The sequence below is a fragment of the Eumetopias jubatus genome, unplaced genomic scaffold (assembly GCF_037043125.1).
Source record: "Eumetopias jubatus isolate StellerSeaLion01/CBP00866 unplaced genomic scaffold, mEumJub1_p1.0 scaffold_3, whole genome shotgun sequence".
NCBI classification, from domain to species: domain Eukaryota; kingdom Metazoa; phylum Chordata; class Mammalia; order Carnivora; family Otariidae; genus Eumetopias; species Eumetopias jubatus.
In genome coordinates, this window is record NW_028274809.1 from 190,798,439 (window position 1) to 190,825,108 (window position 26,670).

At 43.5% G+C, this 26,670-nt stretch overlaps 1 protein-coding gene across 1 annotated transcript in view; it reads left to right on the top strand.

Moving 5' to 3' along the window:
- Nucleotides 1–26,670, top strand: part of MYO16 (myosin XVI) — a 441,479-nt gene that overhangs the window by 212,097 nt on the left and 202,712 nt on the right. The window contains exons 16-19 of the mRNA XM_028087376.2: nucleotides 10,965–11,076; nucleotides 14,183–14,300; nucleotides 15,123–15,194; nucleotides 17,573–17,714. Coding sequence (XP_027943177.2) covers nucleotides 10,965–11,076; nucleotides 14,183–14,300; nucleotides 15,123–15,194; nucleotides 17,573–17,714 — 444 coding nt within the window. The remainder of the gene's footprint in view (nucleotides 1–10,964; nucleotides 11,077–14,182; nucleotides 14,301–15,122; nucleotides 15,195–17,572; nucleotides 17,715–26,670) is intronic.

The following is a 26,670-nucleotide window of genomic DNA, read 5'->3' on the forward strand; positions in this document are numbered from 1 at the left end:
CGAGTTCTCTGTAAAAATCGCCATTTGTTGAAATGGAGGTGCTGATGTTTCTTATTCACATGATGGAAACATTTTAGCATAATTTTGGGTGCTATGCAGATGCCAGGCCTTGAGCTTTTGTTTGTGGGATTTGCCTTTGCAGAAGACGTGGACATGCCATGTTTTTGCGGAAGGTTAAGTTTACTGGCTGACTACTTATCAGGAAAGGCCATCAGACTAATTAAGTGAACTATTTATATTTCTTCTTTAAAGCTGTTTTATTATTTCCTCAGTCCTGTCTTCCTTCCATATTGTCCTGCTTCTTTCCTACGACTTCTGTAAAGACATAGGGCAGGTTTCTACCTCTGATAATTTACTGCCTGTTTGTTGCTTATACTAACCTTTCTTCACTAAATTCCCTTACTGTAGTGTTTGTGGGTTATCGTTTACTTTGGCAAAAGAATGATTGATTTTTATGACATTGATTTTTCGTCTAGTTTTGCCAATCTTTGTCCAAAGGAAAGGGTAGAGCTTGTGCTCACTACTTATACATCATCCAGCTACATTTAGCCCCTTCCGGGTATATTGAGAACCTACCAGCTGTACACGGAACTGACCAGGTGTATGTGAAAACTTTGAGATACATGTGGAAGCTTTCAGGTGTTTATAAAACCTCCCACACAATCATTAATGACTTAGATTTTGTGAGGATCCATGAGAAACTTTAAGACATGCTCTCTTTCTAAAAACAATCACATGGGTGACATTTAATTCCTGTATGTTAAATAAGAACTATTAAATGTGTGAATAAATAAAGTGGAGAAAGGAGAGTGTATTCGTTAGGATTCTCTGGAGAAAACCAGTAAGAGGGATATGGATATAGGTACATAGGTAGGGATAGAAATACACATGTACATGTACAGAATTGGCTCACATGATTATGGGGGCCAAGAAGTCCCAAGATCTGCGGTCCACAAGCTGGAGACAGGAGAGCTTCTTCTGGCCTGGTGCCTGGGTCTGGCTGGTCAGGAAGAGAATCCTGGTGAGAAAGTGGCCAAGAGCAGGGTGGGTCAATATTCAGTCACGTGGTGGCCAACTGCAGGGGGCGGAGAAGGTGTGTGCAAAGTACAGCAAAATGAAGAATAGTCTGCTGGGGAAGAGCCATGTTGTGAGGAGTCTTGGAAAACATGGAAGAGAATTTGTGATGTAGGTGAAATGTTTATGAGTTGAACACTGACACGATGGCAGTACGGTTTGGGAAGATTAATCTGACAGAGGCTTGGCATACATTTTCTTCAATCCAGAATGACAACTACTTGGCAAGGCTGGCCTTGCTTTTTCATGGGGATACACGTCCAGGCAATTTGCACAGAGTCTGATAAAGCACTATTATGGAGGAAATTCACTGTTTTGGGGAGTTCGTACAAAGGACATCCAAACCGACAAGACTTCCTGGAGAAAGTGGGCTGCCGAGAGCAATGGAACTTATCCAGAATGTTCTGTGGGGCTTGGGTATGTGTGGGTTATGTTCCCAGTGGAGAAAGCAGGATGAGTGAGGACCCAGAGATGGACAAGAATGAGGTCTGTCTGAGGGACCGAGGGAAGTTCCGTGTATGAGCTCAGAGGACACGGAGAGACTAGAGGAGCAGAACATAGGGCGCCTGATCGTGCAGGCCTTTGATGAGCCACACTGGGGAGTCAGGACTTAAAGGTTTTGACCTGGAAGTGAGTTCACTAAGTGTCCATTCCAAAAAGAGAACTTTGCCTTTCGTGCAGAAACTAGATCGGAGGTGCGCAGGAACGGGTTCTGGGAGACCAGGCTCCTGCCATGCTCTGGGGGATCTGAACCGATGGAGACCGAATACCACGGTCCCTGGGTGTCCGCTGAGATGCTGGAGGCTGCAGGGAACGTGGAGGAAGGTCTACCTCTTAGATTCATGGCGCATGAGGAATTGACCCAGTTAGGGGACGTTCCACACAGTGCCAGAAGAGAAAGAAGTGTGGATGCTGTGAATGTTCTAATTGGTCAGACTGGAAGAGTAAAGCCGGGCAGGTGATAGAAATAATTCATTTGACATGAGAGTAGAAGTCCCTTTTAGGACAACTGAGTTGAAAGAGGTGGGTTACAGTCTGCAAGGTGCTTTTTCAGGGTTAGCACTGCAGAAACACTTGGTGCGAGTCCATGAGTTCATGGGCAGGTCCCAGAGGAGAGCAGGACACAGCCCGCTCCCCAGCGTAGACGCTGGTAGATGGTCCTGCGTCTGCATCGCATTTTCTGTCGTATTTATATATCACAGGAGTTTCAGTGTAGGTGCCTACCCCAGGATTTAAAACACAGGGGGATGATGAAGTTCATCCTTCACAACAGCGTTATGGACATGACCTTGCACGACGCTTTTTCGTAACGATCCTCGCCGAGGAGGATTTCGGTACCTGTTCGACCTTGCCTGGAGCATATTTATATATTTATATATACTGCGTACCGCCTCTCCCTGTGCACCGAGCTGGGGCCAGCCTCGGGGTGACTCGGTATGAGTCACTGCGGACTCCTCCTCTACCCCTGCAGATGCAGCCCCTCTGGCCGGGGCTTGTTAAACAGGTGCATGGAAAGCCAGACCAAGCCACCCATTCTGAGCAATAACTTCTCTCTCCACCATTTCACTCATTTAAATATTGACAGCGCTCTGGGAGGGCCTCTGTGAAAAGGAAAGGGAAGGTGCCCCTTCCTCTGGCAGAAGGGGGCCCATGCCGGACACAAGGTTCGGGGCCTGGTTGCAGACTGGGGTTCGGGACCCCCAGACACTTGCCCTCAGTCTTTGTGCAAGATGCAGCCACTGCGTCCTTGGGCCTCCACCCCCAGCTCTTGGAATTAGACATTTTCAAGAAACCCATTAGTTGACCGTAAGCGCTCACTATTTGAAAGATGGTAAGAGTTTAGAATTTGTTTCACCAGATGTTTTGAAGAAATATTCTGACTGATGAGAAAAATATGGACAAACTATTCTGGGAATGTCACAAGACCCCAAGTCTTTCTGAATGCATAATTTATTAAATGGATTCTGTTTTTTTCCTGAGGACCACTGGCAGGGTTTCCTCTTTCCAAACAAAATAGTTTGCGGCTAATATATTAATATTTTCGTTGGTGGAGAATTATGTATCCGAACCTGTGGTTAATAAAAACCTCATTCATATCCAGTTTGGGGGGGATTTAAAATTTGTTAATACTTTCCAGAGAGTTTAAAAACAATGAAGAAAAGAATTTCCTTTTTAGGAGCACGGTGTGGGGTGGGTGGGCAAGAAGGGGCAGTTTACCACCTTCATCGGTAAACTGGTTAACAGTGCCAACTGTTGATGCCAACTGTTTGCTTTTGCCTTATCTGGTTTCTGTTTTTATATTAAACATCCCCAAGTAGAAGGCAGCTCTGCCCACAACAGAGAAGACATTGTTCTTTTGTATTTATAAGGGGCAGATAAAACCCTGAGAGATTCATCATGTTTACAGTCTGTGAGCTTCTGACTTGGTGAATGAGCCATGCACGAGGCTTTAATTAGTAATATCTTTTATTTGTGTTCGAGTCCTTCCTTCCCAGTGTGTCCTGGGCACAGAGTTGGTTTGTGTCTGGTGAGTGGTGCTTCCCAGTGAGTACAGGCTGGAAAGCTGATTTTTGTTTGTTCGTTAATTAATTTTACGTTGAGATATAATTGACATACAATATTGTGTTAAGTTTAAGGTGTACGACGTGTTGGTTCGGTACATACACATATATTGTAATACCTCTATCCTGTCACATAATTATTATTTCTTTTTTATGGTGAGAACAATGAACATCTAGTCTCTTAGCAACTGTGACTTTTTAAGTTACGTTGACTGTAATCACTATGCTGTGCCTTGCATCTCCAGAATGTACTCATTTACTAGTTGCGTGTCTGTTATTTTAATGTTCCTGGCACCTCTGGGAGATAGGAGCTACTGACACCCGGAGGGGACACGGGCCCTTGAAATCCCACAGTGGAGTTTTTTGCAAACAGTCCTTGTTTGTATTTGATATTCAGATCATGTCAGCACTACCTTGAATTCCCAGCCCTCCTGTCAGAGTGATGCCATTGACAGTTTTTTTATATAAATCTAAAGGCAAAGCCACCATATGACTGAGCTCTTGCACTCCTTGGCATTTATTCTAGAAAAACAAAGACTTCCATTTACCCAAAAACCTGCATGCAAATGTTTGTAGCAGCTTTATTCATAATAGTCCCAAACTAGAAACAACCTAGATGTTCCTCCAGTGACCACGTGGTGTGACAAACTGGTACATTCCTCCTGGGGAATGCTACTCAGCGATAAAACGAAGCAAATTACTGAGACACACAGCACACTGGATGAATCTCTATAGAATTATGCTCCTATTTCTTGAAACTCATAGTTTTATGGAGATTTTTTTTCTGGTTATACATAATAGTCATTGGTTCTTAGAAAACTGGAGAATATGGAACAAAAAAAAAGAAGAAGAAGAAGAAGAAACGTACCTCCGATCTGCCATCTATTCCTCTGTCTTTCCATTTTGGTTTCCTGAAACTTTTTAAACTTACCCATGGAGAGATAGAGAAAATAGCACAGCTTCGTGATTCAGCGTTATCCAAGGGAAGGTAAAAAAGTGAAGTCAGTCGTGGAAGTTACAGAGCGTGCAATGGTGCTGGGGTCTGGATGCTGAGCTTTGTGAAGACAAAGACTGGGGGTTGGTTGATTCTCCATCCTGAGTCTATGTATTTGCCCCTGCTTTTAAATACCCATTTAATGGAAACATTATTTTTTTTTAAAAAGATTTTATTTATTTATTTGAGAGAGAGAGAATGAGAGAGAGAGAGAGAGAGCACATGAGAGGGGGGAAGGACAGAGGGAGAAGCAGACTCCCCACTGAGCAGGGAGCCCGACGCGGGGCTCGATCCCAGGACCCCAGGATCATGACCTGAGCCGAAGGCAGTCGCTTAACCAACTGAGCCACCCAGGCGCCCCTAATGGAAACATTATTAAGTGACACATTTCACATCTATTAGGACTTTGGAGTGATTCATTAATTTAGGAACTGAGGAAGATATTTCCTAGAATTTGTCTCAAGAAGGACTGACCATGCTTAACATTTGGAGAGAAGGAATGAACAGGAACAGTGGCAGAGACAAGATCTGCTGTGAAGCAATATTTAACAAGTCTCCTTGTGGTGACCAATTCAGCCAACACTTATGATAAGAATCTTCACTCTTTAAAAATGTAACTTTATATAGTTGATAGCAGTGTTATCAAAATTTCTACAAAATTGGACTCCCTAATTTCCAGTGTTTTTGTCCTTTTTTTTTGTTAATGAAACCTTAAGAACATTTAGTCAATACTGACTTTCTTAGAGGAAGAACAGCAAGCTCTTCACTGTGTCTTCAGAAAAAAGTGGGGACTTAGATCTTTTCTTTAGTAGAATATTTCTACTGTTTCCAGAAATCAAGATGGACAGAACTTTCCCGCCATAGAACTTCATTTTCTACTTTTTGATAGAGTTGACCCCTAAATCAGCTTGCCCTTATCTGTTTCACAGACAATGGAGTTATATAATAAATAATCCATGATAAAAATAAGGGTATATTCATCTTCCTCATTGAATATCTCATTTCACGTTTTTCCTCCACCATTGAACAGAGGAACAATCATGCAATTATACTCAGTCAAGATTTGTATTGAAGTAAATCTCTGACTTTGCATCATTTAATTTACTTCAGTGCAGATTATTTGCTTCTTGATAGGACTGTAAATAGAATTATCCATAGTCCTATTGAGAGCTAAATATGTTGTCATGACTACGGAGTTTTAATATGTACTAATGACATTTCATAAATTCAAGTTAAATATGGCTTAGGCACATGCATGTGTGCGTCAAATGCATGTGTGTCAAATACATGTGCCCTTCTGCACATCATGCCTGGAGTGTAAGCATAATGAGTTGAATTGTACACTTTAAGATTTCTTGGTGTGAAGTAACACAAAACTTTACTACAGTGATGTAGCGTAGAGCATGAATATTACCATCCAGCAGCAATACAGGTCATCTAATGCAACCTAATTTCTGATCCTTGAATCTCTTTCCGCAAACCCGTTTAAATGGCTGTAGAGCCTCAGCTTACCTACTAATGAAAGGGAGCTTACTATCTTAAAAGCAGTGCATGGCTGTCCAGAAAGGTTGTTTATTCGAAAATATTTTCTGATGCTGCATTGAAACCTACTTCCTTGTAGGTTCTTATTGCATATTTAGATTTATGTAAAAATGCTATTATATAGCAAATTCTCAATTAAAAACTAATATTGATGATGATGATGGGATGATGACAATGAGTACAGATTTACCATTAATGTAGCCTAAATTCACATGTTGCCTTCTGTCAGATTGCTCTTTGCAACAATTAAATCCTTAGGATTGTACTCACTCATGCTAAGCCTGTCTTAGGAGTGTGGTGTGAATTTTGGGTTAAGATGTATGTTTGGGTCTCTCTGACCTAGACCATCAAATTCCTTACCTTAACCCACCGTCCATCGCAGGGGTTTTCCTTTATCTTTACCACTCCTGAATTCCATTATAGCATCAAAGATGCTTCAAAGGTGTCTGGGCCTTTCACTGGAGGCCTCGCCACAGTGGCAAAGACCCCTACGCAGAGGCAGCCTGCGCTCAGCAGCGTTTCCCAGATGCTCCCCTGAGCTGGGAGCTACTCTGTTTCTGGCCTGCAGTGCAACCATAAGACTGGTCTTCCCTGCTGGAAACTTGTAACTGAGCTCAGGGAGCCCTGGGGGCTCTGGACCCAGTGTGTGTTGGTCACCACTTATAGCTGGGAGGCATTCCAGAAAGTTCAGCTCCCTTACACCTTAAATGGGAGCAACGATAGGTCCTCTCTTCAAGGTCAATGTGAGGATGAACTGAAGCAGTGCTTCTGAAAAATACAGTCGAGAATGATTCGTTCACACTGCCTTTCCCTTTGAGTAGAATTAGTCAAGCAGTGTTAATCCAACTACAGTTTTTAACATTACACAACCCACATGTTACTCTTCTGCTCCATGGTAGAAGCTTCGTCTGGAGCATTCCCTCGATTTGCCAAGCCTGTCAAAACAAAATAGCAAAGATTCTTGGTTCAACAAATGACAATCTCTGATGCTTCTGACACTGGACTCTGAGATATCTGTATGTTGCCAAACATTACCGTTCCAAGTTATATATGAGTGAGAGGGAGATGATTTAAAAAAAAGATTATTTGAGTAGTAAGTGTACTCTTTTGAGTCATCAGAGAGATGATAAAAAACACATGAATTCTGAGATTTCAGTACTGGGAATTGTGGGACCACTAATTATTAGGTGACAAGTTGGAAACCGATGAAACACTTACACAGATTCATCGCGGGTGGTTTTCAGCCACTGTGTTGTGATGATGGGAAAACCTCAGTGGAGTATCGCTTCCACAGGGGAGTCTGTAACCCATAACCCACAATCATCATGAGCTATTTCCAAGTGTTAGAAACATCTGGAAATACCATGGTAATATTGCACATGCGGTCATTAACATTGCATTCTACTCAATTTATCACGAAAAAATCATCAAGAAGTGAGAACCGCGATCTATTCCTTTCATCTATTTATTTTATCTGTAGAAGAACAGAAAAACATATTTTATAGTGTAAGATATTCTGTGTTGTCAATAACATTTGTTATAACTTCTCAAAATGTTCCTTGATTTGAATTAGTTATATATATGGTTGAAAGCTTCATTAATGACAGAGCACGCTGACTAAAAGCTGCCCGTATGTGCAAGATACACTATTTCCAGGAAACATACTCTACATGTGCATTGCAATCTGAGTGTAGAAACCATACCACACACAATATCTTATTTGATTCTCATAAAATCGTCATGAACTACAAGTGGAGAATTTTTTAGTCAATTTTTAATCTACTTACACTCCACTTTACAGATAAGAAAATAAAGGTTTAAAATGTCCAAAAGGGTCAAATCAGACTTGACTCTAAGTCTCCAGATTCTTGGCTGTAATATTTTCTGGGCATATTTTTCAAGTATTTCCCTGTCCCTGTGTGTGGTTTCATTAATAAATAATGTCAAAGGGAAAGTGAGTACTTTTAATCTCCAAAAAATAAACTGTAAATTTTTTTCTCTGATACTAACCTTTCCATCTTAAGATACAGTTTTACGGATAGCGAAGAACTATACTTCTAGTGATCATTCTAGATACTATTGAGTAGCGGGAGAAAATTTAAATTTATATAGAAGACATTGAATTCTGTTTTTTTGGGGGGGGGGAGGTCATTTTCATGCCAACAAGTTTTCTGGCCACAGAGAAAAATACAACCCATCTTCAGGCATCGTTCCTCCATCAGGCGAACTGTCTTCTGAAAGCCTCGATTGTGACTGGGTTTCTCCTGGACCATTTCATGCTTAACAGTCAGGGTTAATTTCACCTAGCTTCCTCCATCCAGAATGTAATGGAGGCGAAAACGCCTGTTCTCACGGCTCCGTGCAGCAGGTCATAGCTGCTGGAAATTCTCTACCGTGAGGACACAAGACATGGGGGGTGGGGACGCTGAAGTATTTGGAAATGGCCCATCAATTAAGGGCATCATAATTGGTTACTTTTTATTATTCTAAAAGAAACCGTGGTATTTTGCCCGTTTGACTCTGTAATACTCACGGGAGCCTCTTGTTCTTTGCCAGAGGTTCTCGGTGACATCTCTTGTTGGGATACTGAAGTAGGCAATGGGCAACTAGTAAGTGGGAAAGAAAAGATGGCATCAGGGAGTTGGGAAAGCTGCTGTGGGAACCAGGGGACTTGAGAGGGGTTGCAATTTCCTATCTTTAAGACGTTTGAGTCGCTAAGATTTTGTAAATTTTAGGCAAAATGACCACCATAACCCAGGTTCTTCCTGATATTGCTGCCCTTGACCTTTTCCTTTGGTTCCATGGCCCATCCCAACTCACACTCCAACTTCTAACTCCTAGAAGCCCTGAAGCCTCAGAGGGGCTGCTCTGAGACGCTAGCCGCCTCCCGACCATATTTATCACCTTACCTGGCAGGTCGGGGAAGCCGTGTCCCTTCCGCAGGGTGAGGCACGCCCTCCACTCTAATCCGTTCCAAACCCTCTTCCCGCCTCAGAACCCCCTCAGCTCCCTTTCTGTCAGCCTTTTATCCGGCCTCCGTGTGCTTCCAACTTAGCACGTAGCCATTCCGAAGGCCCCCCCGGCGCCCACCCCAGGGGCCAGACTGTGTCACTTGCGTGCTTCCGAGCTGGGACTGAGGGAGGAGATGTGCCCCCAGCCCCACCTGCACAGCGCCGACTGTGGTCTGTGTCCGCCCCACAACACCACGCATTTCCTTGTTTCTCTCGTTTCTTTTCTGTCCCCATCCATCAGTCTTAAAAAATGTTAGCCTTTTGTTTTGATGACTCTGGCTTATTGTGATTTTCCGCCTCCCTTCCTGAACATTCAGTTCTTTCTTCATCCCTAGAACGTTAGCGTCTTCTTTGGGGTGAGCTCACCCAGTCACGTGGTTTTAGTCATCTGCGCGTTGATGACTTCCAGATCTTGTTTTCTAGGCTTTTCTGAATTTCAGGTCCTTCCAGCCAAATTCGTTTTTGGAATTCTCCTCGAACTTCAACGAGTAGTTCAAAGTCAACACGACTAATACAAAAGAGAAGACTTTCTCTCTCAACAACATACCCCTCGTTTTGAGAACGCTCTGGCTGAACGAGCCCACTCTGCAGCCTGTTTCCCAAGACATCATCTTGGAAAGCAGCATTAATGCCTCACCTGTCAGTCTCCTTCCTCTCCCCTCATCCAGCCAAGTCTGCCTCCACGACACCTCTGCCCCTCCTCTTTTCTTCACCACCACTGGTCTCCCTGGGCACCAAGTCCTCAGTAGCCCTGCCCGTTATCTTTCACTGGACTATCAGAATACTCTTTTTCACACACCACTCTGATCCGGCCCTGTTTTTGTTTCAAGACCTTTAGGACTGCCTGTCGTTTCTAAGAGATAATGGAAGCTCTTTTGCAAGAGAGACAAACCTCTGACTACATCTCCAGCCTCACTGAGTTCTGCTTCTCTCAACACGGGCTCCAATTTTGCCCATATACCTGCGTCCCTGTTATACATCATGCGTGGTCAAGGCTGTGTGTCCTTGTATATGTTGCTAAGTCTTCAGGAGCACCCTGAAGTCCTGGATTTGCTTGGAAAATTCTTATTCAAGTGTCCGCTTTGGATGGGAAGCCTGTTCCTCTCGCACAGGCTTTTTTTCCTCATCCATTCTGGGTTTGGTCCCCTCCCTGAACACTTACAAACACCTCCTGTCCATCTCTGCCATTCTGCTTCCATACTCTACTGTATATTGTATACGATATTCTCTCCTTCCTGAGCACAGCAATGCACCGCTTTTGTTGGTGCTGAGCTTCCTGGGATGAGCCTTTTATCTTTATATCCTCAGCTGCTAGTACTCTATGTCTGGGAAGTGATTCCTATGTGATTGTTGCATGACAGGAATAAGTCAACAGATTAATCAACCACCACATAATTAAAGGATATTGACAAGAAGAAGTAATAAATTACTCTAAATTAAAAATCTTTAATAGAAGTATTAATTACAAAGCATAGGCTAGGACCCAGCAGATTTCTATATGAAATATATAAAACATCTGTGACCTTCTCCTTTAGGTAGGAAGGGTACAGCTCAGGTGACAACCAAGTGAAACAGGGTAAATAGGTTCTGGTACAACAAGAACTTTTTTTTGCTTCCTGAAACATCATGTGCTATTATGTATCAAAGCCTCGTAAACACAGGGTACACAGTGTCCAGGTGACTGCTATTATTCTGGGGACCAAATATGGCGGAAGTGACTCGTAACCACTGGAGTTTGACCACAAGCCAAGCCATAAAGCTGTGTGCTTTCTGTCCTCACAGGTATTTGAACCAGACCCTACCAGAAGATGTATCAACAGCAGAGCATTCTCTGAACAGGGAAAAATTCGCTATTTTGAAACAAGCCCTGAATGTAATTGGCTTCAGTCACTTGGTGAGTCATACCATAAATATTTCACTGAGAAAACCAACCTTCTACTAGTGGACAAAAGTTATTCATTCAAAAACATTTACCGAGGCCCTCTCATATTCCGGATATTGGTGGGAATACTCATGATTTAGCAGAGAATAAGCCTCAATCTCTGCCTCCTAGAGTTTATGTTCCCTTGGGGGAGTTAGACGACACTGTGCCCAGGGTCACAGGTCCTATGACGACAAATAGTGACCAGAGGAAGGGCATCTCTTTTCAAGAGGGTGGTCAAGGAGACCTTTTCCCAAATAAACCATGTGAGCAAACAGATTAAAGAACTGTGCGTTGACCCAACTCCAAAGAAAACTGGCAAATCCGAAGGAACCGTTTGCTGCCAAGAATCGCTTGGAAAAGTAACCTAATGACTTATTACAGTATCTTTCTTTGCAACATAAAGCTCTTTTTTATTCTTAAAGAATTACCAAACACCCACAGGCATCGTGAAGCGGAAAAATACAATTTAAAATGTTTAAACCACTGCTCTACAATAGAAATTTTTGTACTCATGAGAATGTTCTGGATCTGTGCTTCACAATATGGTAGGTCCATGTGTGGCCAGCAGGCACTTGAAATGTGGCTGGTGTGAATAAGGAAATTATTTTTTAATTTCTTAGTTTTAATCAATTTAAATTCAAGTAGACTTGTGTGGTCAGTGGTTAATGAATCAGACAGCACAGATCTAGTGGACAGGGGTCTGAAATGAGATAAGCCTGGAGACCCCCCACCATCCTCTCAAATTCCTCTTCCCTTACACATTGGCTGTGCCCTCCTCATTTGGTTTGGTGTCATTTTGAATTAATGGCCAATTCCTCACTGGCAGTTAATAGGAGATTGCAGGGGTAACTTTGGTATGCCAGTAGTTTAGCCGCCCAGATTTAGCCTTAGATTTATATATCTTCTTTTTCTTACAGGAAGTTGATGGACTTGGGTCTTTGTTTTTTGTTTTTGTTTTTCCCTAGCCCACATAGATACAGCTCACAGGACAGCAGGGTGTGGGAATGTAAATGAAATAGCTCTGGGCACTTCACCTTCACCCCATTCGGAGACGGGGATTCTAGGGACCTACAGTCATAGGGTCTTTTGTTTTTTTGCTTTTCTCTCTCTCGCTAACGATCCAATCTCTCTCTTTTTGCCTTTTAGTGACTCCCACCCATTTGCACTTTTCTGTCCTTGCTTTTGCTACTGTTGTACTTTTCTTGTTATTTTTTCCCCCTTCTTCTGTGCCTAAAATGTCTGCTTCCTTCTAGGAAACTGGGATAGAGAGATGGGTAAGGAATCATTCTACCAAAGTACCCGTTGCTTGGAAACAGGGCCTTAAAAATCTGTGATTGATTCTCAAAGGCAGGGCAACCAAAATATGCTTTCCACCTAAGGTAGCTAATAAGAGAACCTACCACCTTTTTGGTAAAAGAAATATGTGCACTTTAACAAAAGACATGAAGGTAATTGTTTCACTGAGATGCTGTAGCGCGATGGGTATGGGGACATTTTAGTGCACTTAGGAGGGACGGATCATGCCCAGGTATGTCTGGGCTGGCAAGGCCCTCAAAGAAGACTTGCTCATCAAGGTGCCTGTGCCCAGAGGGACGGCGGGGGTGGGGTGGGGGGACAGTTGCTCACTCTCCCCACACACGGGACAGCAGCTCTCTGCTCACAGGGCATAGTGTTCAGTACTCGTAATTCATAGCATGGCCAGTGGTCATACTCTGTGTCCACTGCTAAACTCTGAGATCTTTGAGGTCAGAACAAAGTCTTTGTGACCATGTCTCCAAAGTCCCTACCTCACAGAGCACTGGGAAGCCTCCTGAGGCGTGACTGGATTTATTACAAAGGGGGGAAAGCAGTTATCAGGGAGCGTGAGGAGTAAACTGTTACTCAAACCAGCGTAATTCCGTAAAATTTGAAACCATAACCTGTGACTGGTGGGTCACCAAAACCATTTGTAAGTAATGCCGCAATCCTAGAGTGTTATACCTAAAAATTACTTGGAGACCATCCTTGTCCGTGTCCTCATTTTAAAGATGATAGAGTTATACTTTGTGGTGAAAACTGGCAGTTCTAGAGGAGATTCATGGAGGTCCTAAGGGCTACATGACTCCACCTATATATTTATAAAGCAAATACAGATTGTTCTTAGTAAATTGTTACAGGCAGCAGCTTTTTATTTCAAAATTACAGATTAGGAAAATGAGAGTTTAAAAGATTATGTCACTTGCCCAGTGTGGACCTTAACCAGTGTTACTGTCGATATCACGATACTAAATATTTGTTCTAGAGAAGTATATTTCTCAGCTTACAGAGTTTCTTGATTTTTCATTGTCGCCACAAAATGACTGTCCATAAACCAAATTTAAGGTCTAATTTCTTTCTTTATGCAGAGTTCCAGATTCTCAGATCTCCTCTTTCAGCAGACACTCTCTTATTTCCTTCTCCCTTCTGCTCAAAGATAGCTCTTGCCAACATGCATTTCTTTCTCTTTTCCTTAAGATACCTTAAAAAACAATTAGCATTTTTTAATCTAGGCATAGATGCTTGTATTGTGCCTTCCTGAATTTCCCGGCAGAAGTGAGAAGTCCGATAATCATACCATCAGTTTATCTCAGAGGGGACATAACAGGAAGATGGACATCAGAGCCCGTGGCCTCTCGGGAAGCAGCGTCGGCGGGCGGCCCCCGCATCAGCCTGGGGAGCACGTGTGCCGTCTGTCCACTGATGTCCAGTGATGTCCAGTGACGGCCCGCCAGTCTGACTCATCAGGACACAGTGATTCCCGTTTCAGTATGAGATTTATCTAGAAACTGTCCGTTTACATCAGCGTCACTTCCTTACCCTCTTTTAAGGAGCAGAGACATTGATTTAGGGGAAATGTGTACTAACGCGATTTTGGTTTCAAGCTGGAGATGGGTAGTTCCCTTACTAGACGCTCAGGATCTGAGAAGTCAGAGCCCCACCAACAGGGTCCATGTCAGTTTTTTTTTTTTTTTTTAAGCTATTAGGTTTTTAGAGGATTTGTCTTTTCATCTTTCTTCTAAGCAGCTGTATTCATTTTCTGTCTTTGTAAAACGGATAGGAAGTAGAGAATCTGTTTGTGATCCTGGCAGCAATATTACACATTGGAGACATTCGATTCACTGCTCTGACCGAGGCCAACTCTGCGTTTGTCTCTGACCTCCAGTTTCTGGAACAAGGTCAGTGGAACAGATCTCTCATTAACCTCATGGGTGTGCAGTTTTGCAGATCTGCCAGTAGGTGGAGACACAGTACGGAAAAGCCAGGGGAAGAGGCCCCCCCCCCCCCCCTTCTTCCAGAGTAGAATTCAGAGTGGTAAAATAATATTAATAATAATAAACGTAATAATAAAAGACGTGTACCACTTTATTCTTCTTTCTTACAAATGGTTTGGGGAATGAATAACGGTACGTACGTGATGTTCTCATGCTTCCCACATTTACAGGGTCGATTCTTAGGCACGTTCTTGGGCTTATTTATGTTGTTCTAAATATTTTTCCACCCCCACCCACCCCTGCCGCCCAGTGTATTTTGGGGGCATGTTATTAGCCAAACATTTTAAACAATATAATTACTTTCCCTCAAAGGTCTTGCCAAAAACTTCTCTCTCCCTTTTGAAGTTGCCTTGTTAGTCACTCCCCGATTTTTTCCAAAATACCTTCAAGCCACAGATTGTCAATGAAAGTCACATCTTCACCTCATATCAAAGTAATTTAACCAGGGGCTGGGAAGAACATCCAGGGCCGTCTCCGAGGGCAGGGAGGGAAAAGACCGGTAGTGATTTAAGGCAGAGGCCCCACCAGGTCATTAGCGTTGTGATTACTGGGAGCAGTTTCTCTAGTTTGTTTTGATAATTAAAGCGGTAGTTCAGTGTTCTGCAATACACCCAGTTCCTCATGGGTCTGTATCATAAACTTGTAAATAATAACCGTAAAGTATAGTGTTTTCGCCATCCAAAAATGTATACTAACCTTACGTTTTCAATGCTGCTTTAATTTTAGTGGCCGGATTACTACAAGTATCAACCGATGAGTTGGTGTCTGCTCTAACAACCGATATCCAGTATTTTAAAGGTAAGTTTACTATACTCTGATGTTTACCTCTGTGCAGTCCGTGGTCTTCTTTGAGATATGGCGAGCAAATGCAACCTTCCTTCCTTTCCCCACCCCGTGTAACTGTTTCTATGAACTGAATGCCAAATGAGAAAAGCATTATGAGCCCATCTGGTCACTTGATGTCACTCTGTGTTGGAAAGCCTGGAAGCTCTTGAGAGACCGTTTTGATGAACTAGTCACCTTCTCTCGCTAATCAGTCACTTTAGACAAATCAAGTCATCAGTCCAAGAGGACATATTCATCTAAATAATTGGAACCACGTGCGTATGGCTAGGCCACCCTCGTCAATGAGGAGCATCCCCTCCCCTCTACGGCCTAAGTCAGAAGAAGAGCTGCCATTTATTGGGCGCTTAGGAGCTGACAGGCACTGTGCCAAGTGTTATAAATGCTGGAATTTTAACATTCTCACCAATCGCTATGAAGTGGGCATCACTTTTTCTTTTTAACAGATGAGAAAACTTAGATTCAAGGAGACTAAGTAACTTTGCACATCAAACCACTAGCAAAGGCGTGTTTGGAACTAGAATCGAATGCTGTCTGACTCCCGCCATGACTCGCCACATGCCATGCACATTTCTCTCTGTGCAGTGGGTGAGGAGAGCGGTTTCCCCCATGCACCTCGGTTGCTCCCTGGAAATCGTTGCCCTACCAACCTTCCTCTTAGTGAAAGTTTGAGGACTCACCATCCCTCTGATCTTTTTTCTCTAAATCACCACTGTCCTTACCTGTTGCTCCTCTTGAACCTACTTGTGGATGAACCTACCTGTGGCTTATCCTTTCTGCCCCTAGCTCTAGAGGGTTCCCTTCCATGTTCCGGAACTTTATGACTCTCCCCATCATCCAGTCAGCTGTGCAAAAGTCATTTTGATGCCTTTTCCTCCTCCTTCTCCACTGAGTAGACCAGGCGCAAGTCAGCTCTTGTCCACAAATCTCTCTCATTCTCACTACCTTCTCTTCATTTCTGTCACCACTGCCTTAAGATGTCATTCCTTCCCTAGAGCAGAGAACAGGACCCTCTTTAATCTTTTATCTCCTGTTGTCTCCCTTCCCCACTGCCTCAAGAATGGTCTTCCTGAATCATATTCTGCAAATGTGATTTTCATCTGTGGACAACGGCCTTTCAAAGATGCTCCCAGTTCTTTCCGAGTAAACCTCATCCCTTTAGGATAGCCCAGCACGCACGCCCTTTATTATTCAGGCCCACCTCACTTTTATACTTTATTCTGAGCCATTTTCCCACCAGCCCTTGCATCTAATTATATTGTTTCTCGAACTTCTCCAAAATCATCGTCTCTCATGACTTTTTAAAGAAAACTTGAACTCACCATTAATATCTAGAATTTACTATATGCACGTTTTTCTGCTTACACTGTCTTCATGTCCTTAATCACCCACTCTGTTGGTGACCCATCGACACCCTCAATCATGTTGACTCTGGAGACCTTAATTCTGTAACGTCATAAATGGCACCTGCTTTCACGGCCACCTTGTTTGTTGATCTCGATGGCCTTGGACTTGCAGGTCTCTGAGTCTTCCTTACCTGCTGTTTTTTTTTTTCTTCTTCTTCTTTTATCTCTGCCTACCTCAGAAGAAGTTCTCCTCCACTGACCAAGAGCTCACTCAGCTGTTCTTTCCCATGGTCATCATCCTATTACTTAGCCCCCTGCTCGGCCGCGTGCCCCAGCTTAGCCGGCTGGCTGTGGTATTGAGTGTTAGACTCCCTCCTCTCCGACTCTAGCATCAGAGCTATCACAGGCTCAGCTCCAAATCATCCCCACCTGTTTTGTTTTTTTTTAGTTTTTTTTCTCGAGTCTTTTCTAAAAACCCTATCACTCAAGATTTCAATCACCGTCTCTTAGAGAATGAAATAAACATTTCTACCCGAGGGCCCCAACCCGTTCCCAAACTCCAGGCTCACATTTTGGTTAGCTGGACCATGTCTTTGAAAATATTTAAAATATGACTGATTTTCCAGATGGGCAGGTTTCCAGAGGCCCTGGGGACAATTCATATTCAAGCCAGTGAGCGGTTATCGGAAAGCTTGTTAAGAGGGCCCCGCCCACAGTTGGTTCCCTAACGGAAAGGAAATCATACAGCCTGCCTCGAGACCCAGAGCTGTGCTCAGTGTCGGTAGCAAATAAGACTGCAGGGTCCATGGCCCTCACTTTGGGAAACGTTTGAAGTAATAACTGGCAGAGACCTCATTTATCAGCCTTGTCGCATAGTTTTAACATCTTTTGGCGTAGGGGGATGTGTGAGGGATAAAATGGATGTGCGCGGTGTTGTTCTACATGAGGGAAACCTTGTTCTACCTCCTCTCCTTTCTGCTGTTCCAGGGGACACCATCATACGGCGACATACTGTGGAGATGGCTGAATTTTACCGGGATCTCTTGGCCAAGTCCCTGTTCGGGCGTTTGTTTAGCTTCTTGGTGAATACCATGAACTGTTGCCTCCACAGTCAAGATGAGTACAGCAGGTAGGATTGGTGGACACTGGTCTGCAGAGTTATTCCTGTAGTAGCCAACTTAAAGGGCTCCCCTCCTGCACGTGCTTTGTCATCCAATGCGACACGTAAGTTACACTATCGTGTAAACATCTCATTTTAACAAGTGATTTTACCTAAAGGGTTTTATGGACTCTTCCTTAGAGATTTAACCCCCCCTCCAACTCCCCACCCCCACACATTGATGAATTAATCAAATCGTATCTCATGCATGGAGATGCATGTACATTCTCTCTGGGCTGAAGGTATATCTGGCCTTTTGAGCACTAAGAAATGTAAAGAAAATTATAAATCTGGGAAGAAGGCTGCTTAAGAATATCTAAAGCACTTAACGTTTGTTGAGGCGTCCATGTCTCTCTTAGGACCAATTCTTCACTTATTTGTGGATTATTTGACGAGAGGTCTCTATGGTAATCATTTTGACTCATAGCCTTAATCACCTTTAAAGCAGTAGCTTTACAGGATTATTTGACGATCTAAAAAATTATAGACCTCCATGGCATCTTGTCAATGGAGAACTTTGTTAATATTCTTGTCACTAATAATGACCTTGGGCAGGCCATTGAAAGCAGAAATGCATCCAGAGGTCCTCACACGTATGCTTGTCTTTGAATGAAACCTTTTGAGGATTTCTTTGTTGTCCGTATAGAGTTCTTCAATAAATTCCTAAAAATTGCTACCTTTGGAGGTTTCTTGGGAAACACTAGAAGTAACATGTATTGATGGGACAGTTCTTAAAGAAATGTGGACATCTCAGAAGACAAAGGGATACTGAAGACCTCATTAAAATGTGCACATATAAATCTCACAGCACGTCAATCAGCACACAGTACAGTCTGGGATTTGGGATCTAGGTGTAATATTATCGATATTTTAGCAGCTATGCCTTAGAGTTTGGTATGGGAGACTTCTTGGGTTTATAGTTGTTTATTGTCAATTTGTAATTTTCCTTTCAATATGAAGATAATTCACAGAATGATACTAATATGCTAAGTCTTGCAAATTAATCTTGTGTGAAATTATTGGCTGTGCAGCTGAAATTGACATGGAAAAAAATTAGTGTTTAAATCCAGCTGCACATAGAAACTTTCAGAAAATTTCCATTTGACATTTATTTTTTTAAAAAAGATTTATTTATTTATTTTAGAGACACAGAGAGAGAGAGAGAGAGAGAGAGAGAGAGAGAGCATGCACACGCACATGAGCAGGGGTGGGGGGGAGGGGGCAGGGTGAGAGAGACTCTTAAGCAGACTCCACACTTAGCACAGAGCCCAAAGCAGGGCTTGATCTCAGGACCCTGAGGTCACGACCTGAGCTGAAATCAAGAGTCGGATGTTCAACTGACTGAGCCACCCAGGCACCCCTCCTTTTGGCATTTAAATCTTACAGAGCCTTAAATTTATATAATTGGAAAAACTTATACATAGCCTTGATATTTGACTACACACACACACACACACACACACACACACACACACACACACAGAAAAATATACAAATATAAACCTTGGAAAGCATATTGTTTCCCTTTCAGTGGTAACATTGCCACTGTGTCAGTATGTAAATTTATGGTGTTAGTGCTGTTTCTTAAAATTCTTTACCAAGCAAATGAATGAGGACAGGGATTAGCAGGAAATTAATAATGATTTAATGTATTAGAAGTTTAACTTAGAAGACATAGTATCCTCAGATGAGTCATAATTCCCATGTTTTTCTCCCATTTCTCCCCGGGGTCACCCAAACCTAAATTTAAATCTCAAAATACTGCAAAAAAAGGTTATGTTTGCAGTATTTCTAACTCAGTGAAATTCATGGAAAGCTGAAGGATTTGTAGATTTACAGACCCATTTCCTAAGTCTCAGAGAGGTCTCAAAATTTGGATAAACTTAGGCTTTGATTGTTTATGAATCCTCCATTTTTTTGAAATGTGTAATCATGTCAAAACCATTATGTAAGAAATGTGTATCCCCATGGTTCAAGTTGGCGAGCACTCTTGATGTTGATAGGGAGTATTTTTCACACTACATTTGTTTTTTGTGGTTTTTTTGGGTAAATTTTGCAAGAGAGAATAACTGTAAATAAGATGTACTCTAACAAGTTATTAAAAGAAAACAAGTGAAATTGAATCAGATGAAATGTTTGTTCTTGGAATGCTGAACTCATTTCCTGCATTACAGCAAAACAGGTACAATATTAATAGTATTATACACTTTAAAAGATGTTACTTTCTCTACCTAGATTCTAAATAGGGTCACTTCTAAGTTAAAAGCCTGAGGTATAATGTGGGAGATGGTGATGATTCGTTAATTATGATGAACCAAAGCATCTGCAGTATTTGCTTGGCCAGCGTCAAGCCAGTAAGGTTGCAGTGCGGATGTCTCCCAGCCTGTGGCAGGCCGTGGTTTTAATGTCCTTGCGCACTGGCCGCGACAGGCTGGGGACCGACCAGGCTGGGGAAGCTCTCATTCAGGGGACGTGCTTTGTGGCCAGGGCACTCCAGAAATTGAAACACACTCTAACTTTATTTATGAGGCTCAGTTGACAATAATTTGGTCCAAGTGGGCAAAGAAGGAATGATGATAAAAATAGCAACAAAACCAATATATACAATGTGTTATATCATATACATTATTATATATAATGCATTATATATAATGTATATTATTATGTCATATATCAAAATCCTCTATGTAATATACAGTATATAATAACATATATACGTGTATGTTATATAATATATAATATGATATATGGTATAATATATAATAATTTATACATATTATATACACAAATCACATCATACATATAATTATATATAAATTATTATATCATATACTAATATTCTTATTGTTGTAATAGCTTACTTAATATATAACTATTATATGTGATTATATATGTATATGATATGATCATTTGTATTATATATGTACATAATATGTATATGTATGTTATTATATATTATATATGAGAATGTATATGATATGTGACATAATAATATAATACATTCATTTCTTTAAAACTTTAGTGTTCACAAAGTGCATACATATAAACTACCTTCAGAAGAAATCCTGTTAAACAGCCAAGAACAGCACACGCTATTGCGGGAGCAATGGCAGCTCCAGGAAATTGTGAGTGTGGATGCCCTGCTCCTTCTCCCCTCCCGATGCACCTCCCTCTGAGAATTCCTACACAAGTCAGACTTGTGGTGTGTTCACCGCTTTCTGAGACATTTCTTTCTCTAAACTATCACTGTGGCCTCTGAAGTGAGGGGTACACAAGGCTCGTACGGTGTTCCATGATGCCGGCACACCCCTCCTCCCTGCGCAGTCGTGATCTCGGGCTCGCGGACCGCGGGCCGGGCCTCGGGGGCTGTCCCAGCGCGTCCGCCCAGCATCGGCTCACGGGCTTGCTGCCGCCTCCCGTCCTCACGCATCCAAGTGCTTTCATGGTCTTTGGGGGACATTATCTGTCAGTGCTCATCTTCATGTTTGATTCGTAATCGGTTGAGAAATAGACAGTGGAGTAAGGCATTAGGAGCCAAGACACTGGTTCTGTGGACTGGGGGAGACAGCAGACCCGGGACGTGCCCCCGAGTGCGGGCAAGCTGCTTCTGACCTCCAGTGTCACACAGGCTGGCTTGCGTGTGGGCCCCGTCAGCACTGGGGGGGGGGGGCAGCCGCCCCGGGCAGGAGGGCTCCAAGCCTCCCACCAGGGCTGCCTCCTGCTCGCCAGTGGAGGAAGCCCTCCGGCAGAGGCCAGGAGCGTTACAGCCCATGGAGCTTCTCTCCATGGAAGGAAACCCCAGGACCGGGGCCAGTATCTCCACTTAACAAGAGGTGAGTGTTAATTTAAGAGTTGATTGGCTTGAGGGGCGCCTGGGGGGCTCAGTCATTAAGCTTCTGCCTTCGGCTCAGGTCATGATCCCAGGGTCCTGGGATCGAGCCCCGCATCGGGCTCCCTGCTCGGGCTCTCCCTCTGCCGCTCCCCCTGCTTGTGCTCTCTCCTCTCTCTCTGTTGAATAAATAAATAAAATCTTAAAAAAAGGAAAAAAAAGAGTTGATTGGCTTGAAAGACCCAAGGCCCATCTGATGCAAGAAAGCGCGTAGGCTCAGGGACTCCGGTGCTGAATGGTTTGGGTCCCTTTTTTCCTGATATTTTTGAAAGGATACAGCTGAAGCCATCTGTCTTACGGTGTGACAGCCCTCCCCTTCTGGAGTCCTTAAGATGGGGCCACTAGATACGCAGGAGACCCTTGTAGTGGAATAGTACTTGGCCTCAACTCCCCTGTAGATTGTTAGCTGACACCCCATGACCAGTGTAGGCATAAAGAAATTCCATGTTTGAACCACAGGGAGATCCTTATGTAGATTCTTATAACCTCATATGTAGAAAATTGGCAACCGCCAAGAACACGGGAAACACTGGTCTTCGATTCCACCCTTCACTGGCCAGTTTTCTTCCCAGTGCATCCGAAGCTGTGTGGTGAGCTCCCTTCCCAGGGATACAGCCCTTCTTCTCCCCAAGGAGAAGTCTTCCCTCGGATGCTTCATTAATTACAGTCAGACCAACATCCTTCCGCTTATTCTTCTCAGGAGACCTTGAGCTGGTTCCCAGGGGTCCCCTTTCCCCAGGGAGTTAGCTTCCCTGATCAGGAAACACAGTCTCCTGCAGCTTCACGGTCCCGCTGCTTCCTGAGTGTGCCCCGGCTCCCGTCTGCCCCGTGGTAGAGCTGTGATGTGCAAACGCCTGGGGACTGTCACCTCCTGTGCTTCTGGCTGAGTCTCCCTATGGCTCTAAGTAGGCTCCTTTCCAGGGTCCACCCTCTGTGTTCCAGAACATCACCTCGAGCACAAACTGTGGGAAATAGACAGGATTCTGGATAAGTTTCCTTAATACCCCCCTGTTCCCGTGAATTATTTTGCCTTATCATCGTGGAACTCCTTCTCTGTTTCAAGATATGGGTTGGCTGTTTTTAGTGGAACATTCAGAATGGAAAGCCTTGCTCTTCAGTATCTGCTGTTCCTTTAGTTGATAAAACTGACAAAACTTTTGAAAAAGAGAGTAGGGAGACACATTAAATGTATCTTTCATCTGAAAAGGCAACGCTATGGACAGTATTATGTTGGCCCGCAGGAAAGTATTTCTTTTATTGCGTCAACATAAGTAGAATTGTCCACAGCTTTTCAGACCTGTAGTATTATTTCTTATCTTGGTGGAACAATCCTATTACAAAGTGTGATTTGTGGTGTCATGAAAACACATGTTCTTCTCATGCGTCACCTTCCCTTAAAGAGTATTATATGAGGAGAGTATGTTAAGGCCCTGGGAAAAAAACAGTGGGAAGTCCCAAGACATTTCTGCTCGCAAGTTACAGTTCTGTGAGTCCTTTAGCCCCCAGATATCCAGTGGGAACAGAAACCAAAAGTGTCTCAAGGTGAGAGTCCTCTCTCCTGCCGCCGGGCCCGTGGTGGCAGTGGACTACCTTCCAGGAAGGGTATGAGGGGGCGTGGCAGATGGCGGCAAGGACGGGGAGGTGAGGGATATCTCGGCTTTCTGACAGCCGGAGGATGGCTAGCCCTGACCCTTTCTGGCTCCTCATAGATCCCATGCTGGACCTCTCCTTCCGCAGCCCTCGGGGTGAGAAGGGTGTCTGTTCACTCATTCATTCCCCACGTGTCCCCCATGCTTGGGGCAGTCCATTCAACACAGGCTCATAGCAGAGTGGTCTGGTCCCCACACCTTCCCAGGGGTGCATCTTGGGCAAGATTTCTCTGGGTTGAGGGCACAGAAGGACTCGGGAATGGAACGGTGCCTTGAGGAGTTGCAGACATTTTCGTTACTCACTTTTTGTAATTTTTAAACCAAAACACAGGCTCTAAACTGCACTTAACTTGTGTAAAGGATTGTCATCCGTGTGATTCTGAAATGAGCTAAATGGAGATTCTAACTAAAGTAGAATGAGTAGGGCGCCTGGGTGGCTCAGTTGGTTAAGCGACTGCCTTCGGCTCAGGTCATGATCCTGGAGTCCCGGGATCGAGTCCCGCATCGGGCTCCCTGCTCGGCAGGGAGTCTGCTTCTCCCTCTGACCCTCTTGCCTCTCGTGCTCTCTCTCTCTCATTCTCTCCCTCTCAAATAAATAAATAAAATATTTAAAGTAGAATGAATAATAAATACCTTGATTTAAAAAAATGATAAAATAATTTTTGCAATTCCTAAACTTGGACTTGTTCCATAATGCAACACTGAGGATTGAATTGGCAATGTTAAATTTAAAATGACTACTTGTTCCTAAAGTGGTGCCTTCGTCAGAGTTTTGGTACGGACCTGGCTGCTTGCAGATGTTCTTGAGCAGCAGAGGGGTTGGGGGAACCTTGGGACAGTTCCCCAAATGTCTCGGACACTGAAACCTGCAGTTTATTTCACTGGTTTTCATCCTGCGTTCCGAATACAATGGTTTCTGTTCCTGAGGCCAGCTGAGAAATAGAACCTGTGGAGCACATTCCTTTTTACCATTAGACACACCCTAGGAATATATCGATGGGGAGTTGAAGAAGATTAGCAGGTGGAGGAGAAGAGGCCGGGCGGTAGACTGGTATGGATGGTACACTGCTTATTTTTACCTGCTTATTTATTTGTTCATTCCTTCATTCATTCATTTGTGTCTGCTTGTTCTGAAATCCACATTTTTGGTCAGCGCAATTTGGCATGCAAATATATGCGGTAAATAAATGGAGTTTCAAGCATACATATGGAGATTTGGGGGTTTGTACCGAGCCTTCAGTTTCTTAAAGACGCTTATACTGTATTACGTTCTTACAATATTTTACTTGAGCTAAACATAAACATTTAAAAACTTTATGATTAATTACATTCGGCTTCAGTGACTTACAGAAACTTGGGAAGATTCCCCGCAGATGTCTTCAGACACCGAAACTGGCAGTTCATTTGACTCATTTTCATCCTGAGTCCTCAGGTATCCAGGCTTGTCCCTCCTGGTTCCTCCGGGAACTTTGGTTGGTGTCCAGGGTTATCTGAGGTTAATGAGAGGACACCAGGCTGTCCACGCAGTGCCTGACACAGCGGGAATGGCTGCTTGGGTAAAATCCCTAAAATCCCGGTGGGTGTGACTGGAAAGAAGGCTTCCTGGTTGATGGCGATTTGTCTATGGACATGCAGGGATCCGAAGAGATGCAGATGGACGACATGTTGGGAAGCCGGGATATGGTCTAGTCTTTTCCGTTGAATTTTGGTTCAGTGACTTTGTGTGTTTCAGGGAGTGGCAAATAGAGGAAATATGTTGTTCTTTAGAAATAGGAATGTCGCCGATCACGTACACTCCTGGACCTGAGAGGTGTTTTCTCTTTGCTCAGTGTCTTTGCAATAAGTGGGTGACAGTGGATTTGCATCAGTCAGTTTCCATCCTCTGTCCCTTTCTGTGCTGACACATCTGTGACTCGCCTGCAGAGAGCCCGGCTAGTCCAGAGTACAGTGTGAGCTCCCTGATGGTTGCAAAAATGAGGTCCACGTGGCTTAGACGCCATATTTCCCAGGAAGTAGGGGTTCCTTGAGGAAAAACTCACATGGCAGGATGCCAGCTCCATGGACAGGTGAGTGTGTGGTGCCTGGATGGATTCTGGCTGAGGCAGAGGAAACGCTGGGGGGCAGGGAGCTGGTGCTCTGGAGGGGCCCCTCTGGGCCCCTGGGGACAGGTGGGAGAATGGGGTCGGATTGGAATGAAGTCTCCAGGCTTTAAATATGAAATCCATCTTGTTTTTCCTGGGGAGGTTGGGGGTCACCACCCCGAGAAATGTCCAGAGTCTGTCCTTCCATCCACAGATTGATTATGGAGAGAGAAAAGAAAGCTGTTGAGAAGAAATCACTTGTGAAATTGCTCACGCTTTTAAATATCTCCTCTCCCACCCAGGATACGTGTAGTGGGGGTTTGAATAAGAGACGAAGGTGTTGCACAGATACACCAGTGAGAAAGAAAGCCAGACTGTTTTAGAGAGTTGAAGTTTTCTTTAGGAGTTCTTTTCTTTCTTTTTTTTTTTTTTCCTTTGAATTCACATATCAATTAAATGGTTTGGTTCCCAAAATCATCAGTAGGATGTTTTCTGCATCTTACCCTGCTTCTAAATTTGCACATTTGATAGTAAGGAAAAATCCTTTTGTAAGTCAGCATGGAACGTGCTAGATGTCCAGAAAGATTTCCATTGGCACAGTCACCAAATGGCCCGTGTGCTCCCCAGCAGTCTGGCTGGGGTCACTGCAGAGGACGGTGGTGTCCGCCGTGGGGGCGGCTTCCCCGAGCGTCACTGCAGAAGACACGCTCTCTGAAATGAGAAGAGAGGAGCACATCCAGTGGGACATAAATTTTAGGTGCTGTCATGATGCCAAGTGAGTCCGTTCCACTCCAGCATCTGACAACATCGGAAAGGGTGTGAGCATCCAAATGAACATAGAAAATCTGGGTTACATTGTAACAAGCAAGTTAATGTTCATCTTCGGAAAAATCGCACTCCTTCATTAGATGAGACGTGCTATTCTTCCTTAATTAGAGAGAACAAATATTTCCTGTAGGGAAAATATAATTATAGCTTTGGAGCGTTCTGCAGGCTGGTTTAAAAAAGAAACCCATGTCAGCATTTTGGATAATCTGTACTGGGTCTGAAGACTGTCTCAGGGAATGGTAGAGAGGGCTGATCTCTACCTTGGTGCTCTGAAATGAAAATACGGTGGATTAATGGGGTCAACTGGATATATGGCTTAAGTTTATTGGGGAATTCGCCTTAGTTTTGTTCTGCTAAGAATTCAGTTCATAAACTATTAATTTTGAATATACACGTACATGTTTGTTGGATTTCTAAGGATTTTAAGTAGAAAGTAATATCTTTCCTGTTTATATAGAATTTGTAGGCAAGTTTGTTGT